At 41.6% G+C, this 13,489-nt stretch overlaps 3 protein-coding genes and 1 long non-coding RNA gene across 4 annotated transcripts; 2 read left to right on the top strand and 2 right to left on the bottom strand.

Annotated features, from left to right (window-relative positions):
• Window positions 1–224: 224 nt before the first annotated feature.
• Window positions 225–882, bottom strand: LOC140349230 (uncharacterized). Its single transcript, XR_011924523.1, has 3 exons — window positions 758–882; window positions 570–667; window positions 225–420 (listed from the first exon to the last, which is right to left on the bottom strand). It is a non-coding gene; the product is annotated as an uncharacterized lncRNA (long non-coding RNA).
• Window positions 883–2,245: 1,363 nt separating this feature from the next.
• Window positions 2,246–7,758, top strand: LOC140349145 (uncharacterized). Its single transcript, XM_072435373.1, has 12 exons — window positions 2,246–2,362; window positions 3,058–3,753; window positions 4,199–4,258; window positions 4,337–4,389; window positions 4,464–4,608; window positions 4,744–5,096; window positions 5,502–5,730; window positions 5,851–5,965; window positions 6,030–6,147; window positions 6,487–6,598; window positions 7,453–7,565; window positions 7,636–7,758. Exons 2-12 carry the CDS (start codon window positions 3,067–3,069, stop codon window positions 7,703–7,705), a joined length of 2,055 nt encoding a protein of 684 aa, XP_072291474.1. The 5' UTR covers window positions 2,246–2,362; window positions 3,058–3,066; the 3' UTR covers window positions 7,706–7,758.
• Window positions 7,759–8,386: 628 nt separating this feature from the next.
• On the top strand, window positions 8,387–9,232 carry ch25hl1.1 (cholesterol 25-hydroxylase like 1, tandem duplicate 1). The gene has a single exon (XM_072435643.1). The coding sequence runs from the start codon at window positions 8,414–8,416 to the stop codon at window positions 9,230–9,232; it is 819 nt and encodes a 272-aa protein (XP_072291744.1). The 5' UTR covers window positions 8,387–8,413.
• A 659-nt stretch (window positions 9,233–9,891) lies between these two features.
• Window positions 9,892–13,416, bottom strand: kti12 (KTI12 chromatin associated homolog). The gene is made up of 9 exons (XM_072435734.1): window positions 13,254–13,416; window positions 12,867–12,918; window positions 12,738–12,790; window positions 12,615–12,670; window positions 12,469–12,548; window positions 12,237–12,396; window positions 12,109–12,171; window positions 11,428–11,496; window positions 9,892–10,091 (listed from the first exon to the last, which is right to left on the bottom strand). The coding sequence occupies exons 1-9, from the start codon at window positions 13,402–13,404 to the stop codon at window positions 9,948–9,950; spliced, it is 828 nt and encodes a 275-aa protein (XP_072291835.1). The 5' UTR covers window positions 13,405–13,416; the 3' UTR covers window positions 9,892–9,947.
• Window positions 13,417–13,489: the final 73 nt, after the last annotated feature.

Here is a 13,489-nt window from a genome sequence, read left to right as displayed (position 1 = left end):
AAATCACTCTCAATGCCTTTGTTAGATTTTCCTTGTGGAAAAAACAGAGCTTTTCCTTGTTCTAGAATGTCACTAAATCTTGCCGTGGTGCTGATTGAAAGCTTTCTTGTTCCTCCTCCTTGTTTAGCTCTGACCTGCTTAGATGATTTGTTTTCAGTGTGGATCCAGCCTATTTCAATTATTCGCGTAGACTGTTTGGTTCTTTTTTTTAATGTTAGATGGTCCAGGCTCTTCTTCCCCATTATGAGGTTGAGTTCTAACTTTCAGTTTCTCCCTTAGTCTCTCAAAAAGTCCCTGTTTTCGTTTTGCTGAGTGTGGATGAGATTTGCAAAAATTAACTAGAGCAATTCTGTCTCCATAGGATGGCAGGTGGTCCTCCAAATCTGCATCTTCCATCAGCAAAATTACTTCTCTGTCAATCTGAAAGCAGTGTAAAAGTAGAGTTAGAGGCAAAAAACTAAACAAAAACATTGAGATTATTTTAAGTGAATGGTGAAATAATGGGTGAGACACACGTTTTTGTAGTCAAATGGCTGACATAATAGGCAATATACAAGCAGAAAAGTAACCTTATGTTCTTGAATCCATGTGATGGCTTCCTCTGAAACATGACGTCCCCTTAAGAATGCCACAATGTCAGACAATGAGTCAGTCATGATACATGGACCTGGAACAGACAGGAGAAATGGCCTTGTTATTATCTGACTAATCAGCAGCTTTTAGTAATGAAACATTAGTCAACGCATAAAAAACATACCAACGGACAATCAAGCAATGCACATCAAAAGTATGTCCTCCTCCAACACTGGGAATGACCATCTGAATAAATCCACAACTGTAAGCATATGAGTGTTAGTGAAAAAAGATGATCACAGTTACTAGGCTCATAAGCATAAGTGTTGTTGTGGCTCTGCCTGCTAGCACTTGCGCGGGTTTATCTCTGTCAATATGGCAGGTTGTGGAGGGCGGGGTTACGTGTTTGCCTCCCGCGCTCACCTGGGTCGCGGCTGCTACTGCTGTGTAATAGGATGTAACGGGACTTACAATCACCGCATTGAAACCTTGTATCCATCGCGGCATAGAGCAATACTGGCCATGGGTGCTGGCCATGGATACCGGCCGTAAGGTGCTGTGTATGGTCTGCTCGACGCTGCGATCCCACCTGCGCTCCCCATTCCCATGTGCGTGTCCCTGTGTTGTGCGCATGCCGCGGCACTGCACTGTGCGGTGAACATCAGCACTCTCTTGGTACTAACTTTACCGAACTCTTGCTTACGTCGTGATGGGCTTGTCAGAACCAGGATTGATTCCGGACCAAACCACCCCCAGCATAACACCAAGACCTAACCAACTGGTCAAGAGCTGTGTCTTACGAAGCGTCATACGATGCGTCATACGCACACCTCCAAAATCATATGCATTTCATTGCCTTGTAATCTCAGCCATAACTTCAACATACTCCCCATATGAATGAGACCGTCCTGACGAGGTAGCAGCAGTCCTGCCCCGCAGTCGACCTTGTACACGGCCTGCGAAGGAACCAGGCCGACCCCTCGCATGTATTAAACGCACTTGCCGCCCGTTTTACTTGAAATGTATGGAAATACATAATCCACATTTTTGAAATATCACATATTATAACAATATAAGAAAATATAGCCTTACCTGCATTGAAAATATGGAAGAAATCCGGGTAAAGATGAATTGATCTCCGCTTCTTTCGTTTCGTCTCCCACGATGGTTTGATTTTGACTTAATACGAAAAATTTCGACTTTTTTCTCGTTAATTAAGGAGTTTTTTTCTCATTAATTAATGAATTTTTTCTCATTAATTATTGACTTTTTTCTCGTTATTTAATGACTTTTTTCTCATTATTTAATGAGTTTATAGTCGTTAATTTACGACTTTTTTCTGACTTCGACTTTTTTCTCATTAATTAACGTCTTTTTTCTCATTAATTAATTACTTTATTCTCGTAGTGCAGCGCATTTTTTTTTTCTTGGTTGGCCCTTATACTCCGTCGTACATTCTGATTTCTAATAAGATAATGTCAGAGTAGCCTACACTCTTATTATTAGACTTTTACTGAGACTACACCGTATTTAAGAATTAGACTAACTGCCTCAATCTCATTGTCAAACGTGAACTTTTGTTGTACAATTCCCAGACACGCCAGAGCACTAGAGGGCACTAGAGACTCACTATTTACCCAAAGAAGTGACTGTTAGCCTCGGCTAACGGCTAGCCTATTCCTGACATAGACTATATTTCCTGCTGATATCCAGGTTAAACTCCCATCATTTGACATTTAATGGAAAAGTCAAAGTACACTCTAAGGACGTGTTCTGACGTGAAACTACGGTAAGTAATGTTGTCTTCTCTCGTCTGCAGCGTTTGTCTGCTATAAGTTAACAAAAGTTTATTTCACAGTTACTGACTTGTGCTGAAATAAATACATGTATATTTGCCTTTGTATTGCGCACATGTTGTATCAGCATCTCAGTCACACACTTATGTCAAACAGATCACATGTCAAAACTGTAACGGCCAAGTGTCTTGCCCAAGGACACCAAGTAAAACCTGTTTAAGTGAAATCACAGACCTAATCAAATCCTATTCAGAAGAATTGCTGTTACTGCTACCTTAAGCTTTCATGTTTAATGTTTCTGTTCTCTTGTTGAAACATCAAGCATCACATTGCTTAAATCAGTGTTTTTCAGAGAAAATAGATGTTGAAAGATGCCACGACACACCACCAAATTAGACCCTTTATTAAATGGATGTTAATTCATTTAGTGAATAATGTCAGTAGTTTTGAAGTTCTTTAGATTTGGTAATGGTGATTATTTTTTGTGTACAGAAGTATATTCAGAATCAAAACACTCAAATGATCAATTACTCAATCCAATCCATGTGTGATTTTTTTTTTCTTTCAAGACACATCTAGCACCTCTTCAAGTCTACTTTTCACTGGTTGAAAATCAAGGGCTTGAATCACAAAGTTATGAGCAAAATAGTGTTATAATATTCACTCATCCATACATGCAATGTTTCAGGTCTTAATCATGATGGCCAATGTAGAGGAAGACAGGAACTGCGTCCCAGAGTCGTCTTCTCAGACACAGCTACCGTGCCGCTTCTACTCTCAGGGAAAACCCTGCCGCTTTGGGAAGAAATGCAGGTTCTTACATGTCGGACCCAGATTGCAGGAGGTCCGTCCCTCTCAACTAGAAGACAATGAGTCAATTGCCTCCAGGACTCAGATCACCTCCAGGACCAGAGCAGCTCCCACTCCAAGGCCATGCCGCTACTTTCTGTCTGGCTTCTGCAGTATGGAGGACCGCTGTCGTTTCCTGCACCCTGCTCACATGCCTCCATTAGAGGATATTCCCTCTCATGACCCCCAGCCATGTAACCTCCAGCCACGTAACCCCCAGCCACGTAACCCCCAGCCACGTAACCCCCAGCCACGTAACCCCCAGCCATGTAACCCCCAGCCATGTAACCCCCAGCCATGTAACCCCCAGCCACGTAACCTCCAGTCTCGAGACCCCCAGCCTCGTCCTCAGCCTCGAGGTCCAGATCTCACCAGGGACCTGAAACTAAGAAGGAGGAAGGAGATGGTCCAACAGCTGAGACTTACAGAGATCCAGCAGCTGAAGAAACGATTCCCCAAAGATCTTCTGATCATTCAGGAGCAACAGGACATGGCTTATTACAGGGCAACTGTAGAGGCCACTGATCCAGACTGGGTAATATATTATCTTGTGTCATTTGGCTGTCCATTGTAAATATGCAATTTCTACAGATCAGAACACTCAAATTAGCTCATTATTACATTGCTTGAAAAGCTCTTCAAATCTATCCCTGCACATCCCTCATTTAAATCCTGGATAGCTGTAGCAAGAAGCATGCTTAAAATGTGCTCAGTACAGAGTTACAAAAACACAAAAAAATAAGGCGTTATAGGGTCCCCCAGGACAGATTCAACCGCTACAAAAACTCTTTTTTTGCTACTTCTATAAGGCTCCTATACCAGCCGAGGAACTGAAGCGTATAATATTGTATTTGTTTAACTCACAAAAATCACGAGAATTAATCTTATTTACAAGCTTAATGTAGTATATTGAGTTAGACAAACATGTGTAAACATTTTTTTTTTGGGGTGGAAAAGGTAAAACAGTACTTTTTTTGCAGCCCTTTGATCTGAAGGAGATTGACATCATGGTGAGCTTTCCAGACAACTATCCTGAGGAGGTAAACCCAATAAATTGTTATTATATGTTTATGATTAATAGTGTTTTAAATCATTTTCAACTAATCCTACTTTAATAGATTTTTACTTTGGAGATTCCCCTGGATCAGCTGCTACCTCAAGTCATGGCGAGGTACGTCTCTGCCAAATACAACTGGTCCATCTGGTCCTGTCCAATTATATTTTGTGTCCTACTTTGTCATTAAGCCATGTTCAAGAAGCTTCAGTACAATGGCTACAAGCTAAACATGCCACAAACCAACTGCTGGGAAAAGTGGAGCTTCTGTTTCGTCCCTTTCTGCGATGGCTGGACCGCAGTCTGGAGCGGCTCTTCATTGAAGGAGCTAAACAGGTCTGTTATAATCCTTAATGCTCTGGTCTGGTGGGCAGTAGTATACCTCACGCTGTTGGAAAAAGGACAGTATTCATCTCTTTGTGACACATGACTAGTTTGATCATTGTTGACTTTGACATTTGTCTCCTGCAGCTGAAGAAGGACATAGATTTGGAAAAAGCTGGACTTCAGTTTATATCATACCAGGAACTGCAGGCTGCCGTCAGCGAGAAACAGACTCGGGACGAAGAGTCGGAGCAGCCTAAGGAGGCTGCGTCTGAGCGAACAGAAGACTCTGGGTCTATGTGGCCTGAGGAGGCGGAGCCTGAGAAGACAGAGGAAGCCGGGTCTGAGCAAACTGAGGATGATGGAGTCCATTTGGTCGAGAACATCCGTCTCCAAGAACGTCCAAAAGGAACAGAGATCCAGCTGCTCGGGCTGAGTCTGGGGCACAACACAGCCACAGTCATGACCCAAAAGATCACCGTCTGCCTTCGCTGCAACAGGTGTGAACTTATATCTCAATGTTGTTCCCTCGTCCTATCTCTAGAATAGGTCAATTTCGAAAGTTAATTAATTTGTTTCAACTTGCTCTGATCATTTCTGTCCAAACTTTGCCTTCACTACAGAGAACAACCGTTTGGTGGCGCCAGTAGAGAGCGATAGAAGCTGTGACAGCACAGGCTCATAGAGGGCTTCTTTTAAAGCTTTGTTTTGATTTATAAAATGTGAATATTTCTTTTTTTGACAACAAATAAATTGTGCAGTTCTGTTCTTGATTAGATGTAACTCACCAGTGCTTAAACATATTTTTCCCCCTCATCCAAACCAAATGTAAACACGCTTTCCACACGTGTGCACAGTCTCTGCCACAAGATCTCGCCTCATTCCTAATGAAAGTCTGTGTGCAGGTGTAAAATGAGTGCGGAGCTGAGTCTGTCTGGAGGGGCCCTCTGTGTGGCTCAGTGTGAGAAGTGCAGCTCAGATATCCGTGCTGGCTTCACGCCCTCCATCCTGCACCAGTACAGCACTGTTCTGGGACACCTACAGCTCCACAACACCACTGCCCTCGACCTGCTGGTCAACCGCTGCCTCTTCACTGTGGGCTGCCTGAGCTGCTCCCAGGACAGCGCTGTTGAGGTCAGAACATGTGCCCCAACACGCCTTCAACTTCACTTTTTTATTATTATCTCCTTTTTATTAATATCTCCAGCAAAACTGTCACTGTCACAAGCCTAAACATGTTTTTATATTCTTCAGAACCTCTCTTATGGCCAAACAAAGGAGTTCAATTGTGAACACTGCCACGAGAAGCTCAGCATTGCGGTCGAAAGTGCGCGATTTCTGTTCATTCAGCCTCGCAGCTGCAAAACAGGTGAGAGCCCCTTCAGTGTGAATACTGGACCAGAGCATCACTGCCTCTTTCTGCCCCTCTGCAGGTCCAAACACCAACACGGGTCACTTCAAAAACATAAGGGACCCTGCAGTACAGAAGGGCAAGCCGCTGCCCGACAAAGGGACCTGTAAACACTACAGGCAGAGTCACCGCTGGCTCAGGTACGCTCACACGACCTCTGCCGTGACACATGACCTCTGCCGTGACACATGACCTCTGCCCGCGACACATGACCTCTGCCCGTGACACTCGACCTCTGCCCGTGACACATGACGACCTCTGCCGTGACACGCGACGACCTCTGCCGTGACACGCGACGACCTCTGCCGTGACACGCGACCTCTGCCGTGACACGCAACCTCTGCCGTGACACGCGACCTCCGCAGGGACACGCGACCTCCGCAGGGACACGCGACCTCCGCAGGGACACGCGACCTCCGCAGGGACACGCGACCTCCGCAGTGACACATGACATGACCTCTGTGTGGTTCTACCCTAAGGTTCCCCTGCTGTGGCAGAGTTTACCCCTGTGACGTGTGCCATGATGAGGACCAGGACCATCCGATGGAACTGGCCACCAGAATGATCTGTGGCTTCTGTGCCAAGGAACAGGTCAGATCAGAGGCTTTCAGCACATTTCACTGGTCAATGGATGTCACAGGTTTTCATGTTTATAATTATTACTTCTATTGGTGGGATAATATAGATACAATAAAATAAACACTAGATAACTAAGATAACAATTGACATTTTTTTTTTAAACTTTTAAGCTATAAAAGGGCATACAAATTACTGACAGAAAAATTACACAAAAATTAAGCTTTTGAACCCTTTTTTTTCTCATCATTATCTTATTCAGAGTTATATATTGATTGAATCTTGCTTGTTTGAGTAATCTGTATTGTCCTGCATTTATGGTTTGCGAGCTCATAAAATCCCCTACCCCCGTCTCCGCCCACTGCTCTGTACTTACTTGGCATTATCCAACTATTTTAGGGTTGAAAACGCCCATATTAATTATTAAATTATAAAAATGTATACATGAAGAAGTTATGCAGTTTTGAAGTGTAAAATACTGTTCTAGTTTACCAGAAAGGACCAGATAAATAGCCATGTGTTACTTCTTCAACAAAGTAAAGGTTTGTCAACTACTTTGTATACATTTAAAATATGATACAAAAATATAAATTAAACAAGATTTGGCTCTCGTTTACAGTATGGTTGCCAGATAAGAGTTATGGGATTACTTCTATATATGACACATCTGCTGGCCATGTTCAACCAGGAAGTGAAATGATACACTTTAGAAAATTAGGTAAAATCTTAAACCCGATCATGTTCGGTAGTGGAAGTGCATAGGACAGGTTAAACTTAAGGCCGCAGCAGCGATTAAGACTTCTTATTTATCGGTATGTGAGACTGTTGGCGACGGATAATATTTATGAATGGCTTGTGTTGTTTTACAGAGCTACGGCAACGGAAAGCCCTGTGTGACCTGTGGCAGTTTGATGACTAAAGGCACTCGCAGCACTCACTGGGAGGGAGGCCAGGGCTGCCGCAATAAAGTCAAAATGTGCAGGTAAACTCACTCCACTTCTGTTTTCCTTTGGTCATATGCTTTAATCAAACAGAATTATGTCTATGTTTAGAAACGATCGCCAAAAATATGCCAACAGCAACAAGACGATCTCGAGGAAAGCAGCGAGTGAGAAGAATTAGTTTGATTAAAAATTAATTTATTTTACAGCGTGCAATGTGGATGTGACAGTGAACATGATTTATTGGAAAACAAATCAGACCAATGCTTAAATCTTTTTAAATAAAACATATTTTTCTGCTTGGCTTTAACTCAATTTAGATATAAGTTTATTTGAAATACGCGTTACATTCAAATCCGATGCTACTGCTTCTAAAAATGTCACAATTATACAGTAAAGTTCTCATCTTTAATTAAAAAGAAATAATGTATTCTGACGTCCCCACGTCTAAGAACATTTTAATAATTTCAATGAAATTATATTTTGTACATGTTATGATTAACACCTTTGACTATTTATAAAAATGAATAAATAACGTTCACACTTTTGTTGTTTTTAAGTCTATTACTTCTGCCAGGGCACCATTCTGTTAACTTTTTCTTTAGCTATTTCATATTTTTGTTTGTCATATTTTTTATACTACATACCTCTCCTTTTCTTTATCATCATTCTGGGTAAAACATTTCAACATGATTTTACTACCATACACGAGTTACATGAGCATCATATCTGATTAGAAAGACGCAACATCCGACTTGTACTTTGCCCCATGTACATGGCATGAATAGTACTAAAGTTGACTCGACTGAACACAAATCTGCCTGAGCTGCTGTACGGCTGCACATTAGGCCAGTGCGTGTGGGTGTGTGCGCTCAGCAGTTTGTCCAGCATGTTCAACAGCAGCAGCCTGTGGCCCGTGCAGCCCTCGCAGCGCCTGCTCCAGCCGCTGTGGGACCATCTCCTGCTCCACCACCGGCCCCTCATCTCTTCTCCGTTCTTCATCGTCCTCCTGGCCTTCTCCTGCTATGTCTGCTTCAGCGTTCCTTTCGCTCTTCTGGACCTCCTGGGGGAGAAGCTGCCTTATTTCTACCAATACAAGATCCAGCAAGACAGGAAGCCCACTTTAAAAATGATGAGCAAGAGCTTCACGACGGCGCTGTACAACCATCTCGTTTTCGTCTTGCCGTCCGTGACCATCGGGACTTTTATCCTGCCGTCACCGATGCTACCCCAAGACGCCCCGACGCTCTATGACGTCTTCGTGGACGGACTTGCGGCGCTTCTTCTTTTCGACGCTCAATATTACCTCTGGCACTTTATGCACCATAAGAACCCGCACCTGTACAAGTGGATCCACGCCGTCCACCACGAGTACGTCTCTCCCTTCTCTTGGTCAACCGAGCAGCTCAGCATCCCCGAGCTGCTGACCGTGGGGTTCTGGAGCAACCTGGACCCGCTGCTCCTGCGATGCCACCCGCTCACGACGTGGTGCGTGACGGTGTTCAGCATTTGGATGTCCGTGGAGGATCACATCGGGTACGACATGCCCTGGACGCTCAACCATCTGGTTCCGTTCGGTCTTCTCGGAGGGGCGCCGGCTCATGACATGCACCACCAAAAGCCAAACAGCAACTATGCGCCTTTCTTCAGCCACTGGGACAGACTGTTTGGCACGGCTGTGTCACTGAAGAGGAAATATAAATACTAAAATAGAGACTTTGATTTAAATGTCATTATGCAATTTTTAGGTTTTTAACAGTTATTTGGGAGAAAAAGAACGCTCAAGACGTTTCTTATGTGCACGTTGTATTTTTTGCACTGTTGCATTGTAGAGATGTACTAATTGAGTAATGGTTTTCTGAACTATACATAGAAGAAGAGGTTTTATTACTCCAACAAAGCAGTAATATGATGCACAAATTTGTGTTTTTAATTATTTTTTTGTAAACACGCTGTGTAGATGTTCTCAAGCAACATTTAGCTTTAAATGTCAAAATCTCATTCACAGGTCTTTTGCAAACTAAATCATTAATCAAAAGAAATTGTGAACACATTAATTGTTTACCAAAATATTAGTTAGTCACAGCTCTATAATCTTTGTTTTCAAGCTGATGAAGTACGGACAAAACTAGTTTGAAACTAGTCCGACTCAAATATTACATAAATCACACATTTTTGGCATACTAACATCTACTTTTTAAACTCTTGCATAAATCAGCACTTTTTACTGTACAGATTGTATTCTGCACTAATCAGCTTGAAACAGAATGTTGTTCTATTCGGGACCCTGAGGTCATAAGTGGGTCACTGAGGGATTGCCTGCTCTCTACAGTGGAGGATTACCATTCACAAAACAAAGGCTGCACATTTAGAAGCATAAAAAGGCATTTATTAAGACAATCACAAAATAAAACCACATCATCTTAATTTAAGCTCTTATTTAAATACTGCACAAACATGTTGGTGATTTGCCCGCTGTCCTCTGTGGGGTGACTCTTGGTGTAGCTGATGAACTGGCGTCGCAATTTACGCAGCTCTGCCATGTTGACGTTTCTGGAAAGTTCTATGTTTGAATGTTAAGGACCATCCGGAGGTGTACACACTGTCACTGTGAAGATTATGTCATCATGTATTACAATAAACCACTCTTCATTTGCTGGGTTTGTTGATAACTGCATTCACTCTTGGTTTACTCCCTTTTTTGGGGGGTGTTCAGTAACATATCGTCCAGGTTTTAACTTGGTCTAGTCCAGGTTTAGTTCAGTGTCTTGTCTCTAGTTTGAGTGCTGTATGTGAGAAGCAGGTATTCATCACACAAGCAGGTCCCATTATGCCATTAGCGACATGGTTTACAGTTCACTTTATTGAGGTTATGACATTGCAATTGATGTTTTGGAAGTATGCAAAATTAGAAAAAATGTTTCTTTCATAATAAAAACTCTTAACATGGCATCAAAAGGAGGAGGCAGAAATGTTTAGCTTAATTGATCAAACAAGGGTATAAAGTGGTATTTCTGCCCCTTTCATAGTCCATTCATTCCAGTATTCTAAGCACATTTTAGCACGTTTGTTAAAATCTGAATACATTTAGGGTTTAAATGATATAATCTTAGGTTAAATTGTGCATGTTTTATTGAGTAAGGTTTTTTTAATGCAAGGTTTCTCTTGAAAATGCTGTAAAAGGCCTTCACTGTATAAATAAAGGTTAAAATATATATATCATGGTATAAAATATGCTAAAAAAAATCATAATCTAGAAATATTTTTTGTCTCCATCAGCCCTGTAAGTGCCTGATATGTCTAACACCAAACACACACCAGCAGTAAAAGTACAGGTAAAAGTAGACTTACTGGACTGTTTGATTGTGTGACTGGTTCGTGTTTCTAAAATGTAAAGCCTGTTGATGCGCCATAGCAAGTAAACTTGAATGAAATATTTGAATACGTTTTTCACTGTGGCTGGACCTGCAACGTCACGGTTACGTCAACCAACACATGCACACAAAGTTCAAAAAGCCAATTAGCATTTGCTTTAAAATGATCTCCTTTCATTTATATTCTTTGATGGGAAGCTCCTCTGTAGTTTTCCTCGTCTCTCAAATTGGTTTTGAGTTTCCAACTGCTGTAAGAATATCTTTTACTTGGGAGGAGAGCACATTAAAGGTGCACTATGTAAATGTAAGGGTCCGCTGCCTGCTTGTCTCCATGGATATGTTACTATTATTACTATTACTACTTTGAATTTAATCTACAACAGTTTGGCCTTAAAACCTCTCTAGCTCAATGTTTTTCAAATATATTTTAGCAATAAAAATGTCTGTAATTGAATAAATGCAAGAATAATACCATACTGTGGAAAAAGTACTCAGCAACTAATCTGATCGTGGCGAGGTTAAAGGATATTTTCTCAGTTGCTCCAGGAATCGTTATAAAATCGCCGGAAACGCTGGTCTTTAGTGTGTTGAAAATGACCTGAAAGTACAGTGAACGAACGATCAATCAGACAAACTAGCAGCGACTGACTAGCCAATCAGGAGAGTGATAGTTTGTAAATACATCTATAACTAAAACAGCATTTAAACGTTTCATAATTGTACAGGCAAGAGCTTTTGAAGAACAGGACATCAATAGTGCAGACTGCTTGACATCAGCTGTGGGCGAAGGAACGACAAGTAAAGAGAAAAGAGGAGGGAACAAACAAACATTTCCCAAGACAGCTTCAGATCTAAAGTGTTAATCAGCATAAATCTCAGGACTAAATGCTCTGCACTTTGGCCAGCAGAGAATCTATGTGTATTTAAAATCATCAGTTTAGGGGAAAAAAACATTCTTACAATAAAAATAACCGACAACACAGTAGTAGTAATAGATGCTTGCGCTGATGTCCCCATTTCTTTAGCAGGTAGAAGCCACTGACTGGCTATTGTATACAATATTTTCAGAAGAATTGTCTACATACATTTATTAACCTTCAATCAATATTATGCCAGCTAGGTTGTGTTCAAACCACGCAACAGAACCAGCATATCAAGAGCTGTAATTTTGCTGTAATGCAGTCATATGTATAAATAAACAAAAACATACCATTAGCATGTCCTGTGTGACTCTGTCCAGCTCATAGAGAAAGTTTGCAGACGACAGAGGTTGCTGAAAATGAAATAAAAGTCAGTTCAGACAGAAACAGGCAGTGCAGAAGAGAGAATGTGACCTACACTTTGGGTGGACTGGTTTGGTGGAGGAGCTTTTCTTTTTAAAAGAGCATCAGAGATGGCCTCAAAGGGAAGCTGGTTGTCCTGATGCACAGTAAACAGAGGGCTGTCCCAGCGATTTCTGGAGTCGGGCTCTTCAAATCTCAGGACCAACGCATCAAATCTATAAACAAAACAAAAGCAGAGATTTATGCATGAGTCTGATTTTTCTGCACATTTTGAAGTTTCACCTTACATTTCTTGGCTATACCGCTCACTAACATCCCTTTGAGAATTCCATTTGGAGCCGACTTCAGGTGACGTCAAACAATAAATCTTTAGAAGAGGAACAACATCTGTCAGAAGACAAACACCAACATTGTGATGTCAGCAAATACTTACCAGGCAGTGCGGGGTCTGTGTGTGTTTGATGAGGCAGAAGAGTTCATACCGGTATCCTGCAAATACAAAGCATGTTACACTTGTAAAAGAAAGACATTTGGAATTTCATTAAGCTCATTTTACCTTTAATGTAATTGAGTGAATCTAAAACGACAATGTCATCCTTGTTGACTTTCCTATAATAAAAAGTACAATTGCATAAAGCTAGATTATGAAATGTGTGTGTTTAGATGTTCAGACATAAACACAAACCTCTCTACTTCAGCTTTCAGAGCTCCTCTGATATCTTTTTCCTTTTGGAAATCTGCACAAATGTGTTTATTGATTATACCATGCGTGTTTAATGTTTATGATGTTTAACAAATGACAATGGAAAATCCCTGTTAACAAATACTATGCCTACAAAACCAAAACAGAAGGCAAATATGATTTATACATTGAAGTAAACAATATTAATGGATTTGCGCAAAAAAGTCTAACAAACAAAAGGAGCAAAATTCATGTAATTATGCCAAGTGTCAACTCCAGTTTGTTATACTTGTGGCAACACTTAACAGCAGACTTTGGCCACTGTTAGATACACATTAATGGGGAAATGTGTTCCGTTAACTTCATGAATGAAATTGGAGTCCGTCTTGCCTGAGTACACGGAGTTTCTGTCCAAATCGAGAGCCGCGTCTCCCACAACGTGAATCTTCCGCTCCGAGTTTTGTTCCAGATAAAGCTTTAGTTGGTTTGTTCTCTGTGTTTTCCCACTACATGGATAACCGCACATAATGACCAGAGGCATGATGACAGCGTGACTTCACTGTCCAGACCAAAACATTAGCCTCATGCTGCCTCGAGACCGGAGCGCAAACCGGATATGAACAGGA

The sequence above is a fragment of the Eucyclogobius newberryi genome, unplaced genomic scaffold (genome assembly GCF_026437365.1).
Source record: "Eucyclogobius newberryi isolate DKJ021-1_F unplaced genomic scaffold, fEucNew1.0.hap1 SCAF_7, whole genome shotgun sequence".
Lineage (NCBI taxonomy): Eukaryota > Metazoa > Chordata > Actinopteri > Gobiiformes > Gobiidae > Eucyclogobius > Eucyclogobius newberryi.
The sequence above is the reverse complement of the archived record's forward strand: the minus strand, read 5'-3'. Positions and strand labels throughout refer to the sequence as shown.

Coding starts and splice junctions, on each gene's coding strand:
- LOC140349145 (XM_072435373.1), top strand. CDS start 3,067: ATGATGGCCAATGTAGAGGAAGACAGGAACTGCGTCCCAGAGTCGTCT. Junction 4,259..4,336: donor CAGACAACTATCCTGAGGAG/GTAAACCCAATA, acceptor CTACTTTAATAG/ATTTTTACTTTGGAGATTCC. Junction 4,609..4,743: donor TCATTGAAGGAGCTAAACAG/GTCTGTTATAAT, acceptor TGTCTCCTGCAG/CTGAAGAAGGACATAGATTT.
- ch25hl1.1 (XM_072435643.1), top strand. CDS start 8,414: ATGTTCAACAGCAGCAGCCTGTGGCCCGTGCAGCCCTCGCAGCGCCTG.
- kti12 (XM_072435734.1), bottom strand. CDS start 13,404: ATGCCTCTGGTCATTATGTGCGGTTATCCATGTAGTGGGAAAACACAG. Junction 12,791..12,866: donor CTGAAAGCTGAAGTAGAGAG/GTTTGTGTTTAT, acceptor TTTTTATTATAG/GAAAGTCAACAAGGATGACA. Junction 12,397..12,468: donor GAGCGGTATAGCCAAGAAAT/GTAAGGTGAAAC, acceptor TTTTGTTTATAG/ATTTGATGCGTTGGTCCTGA.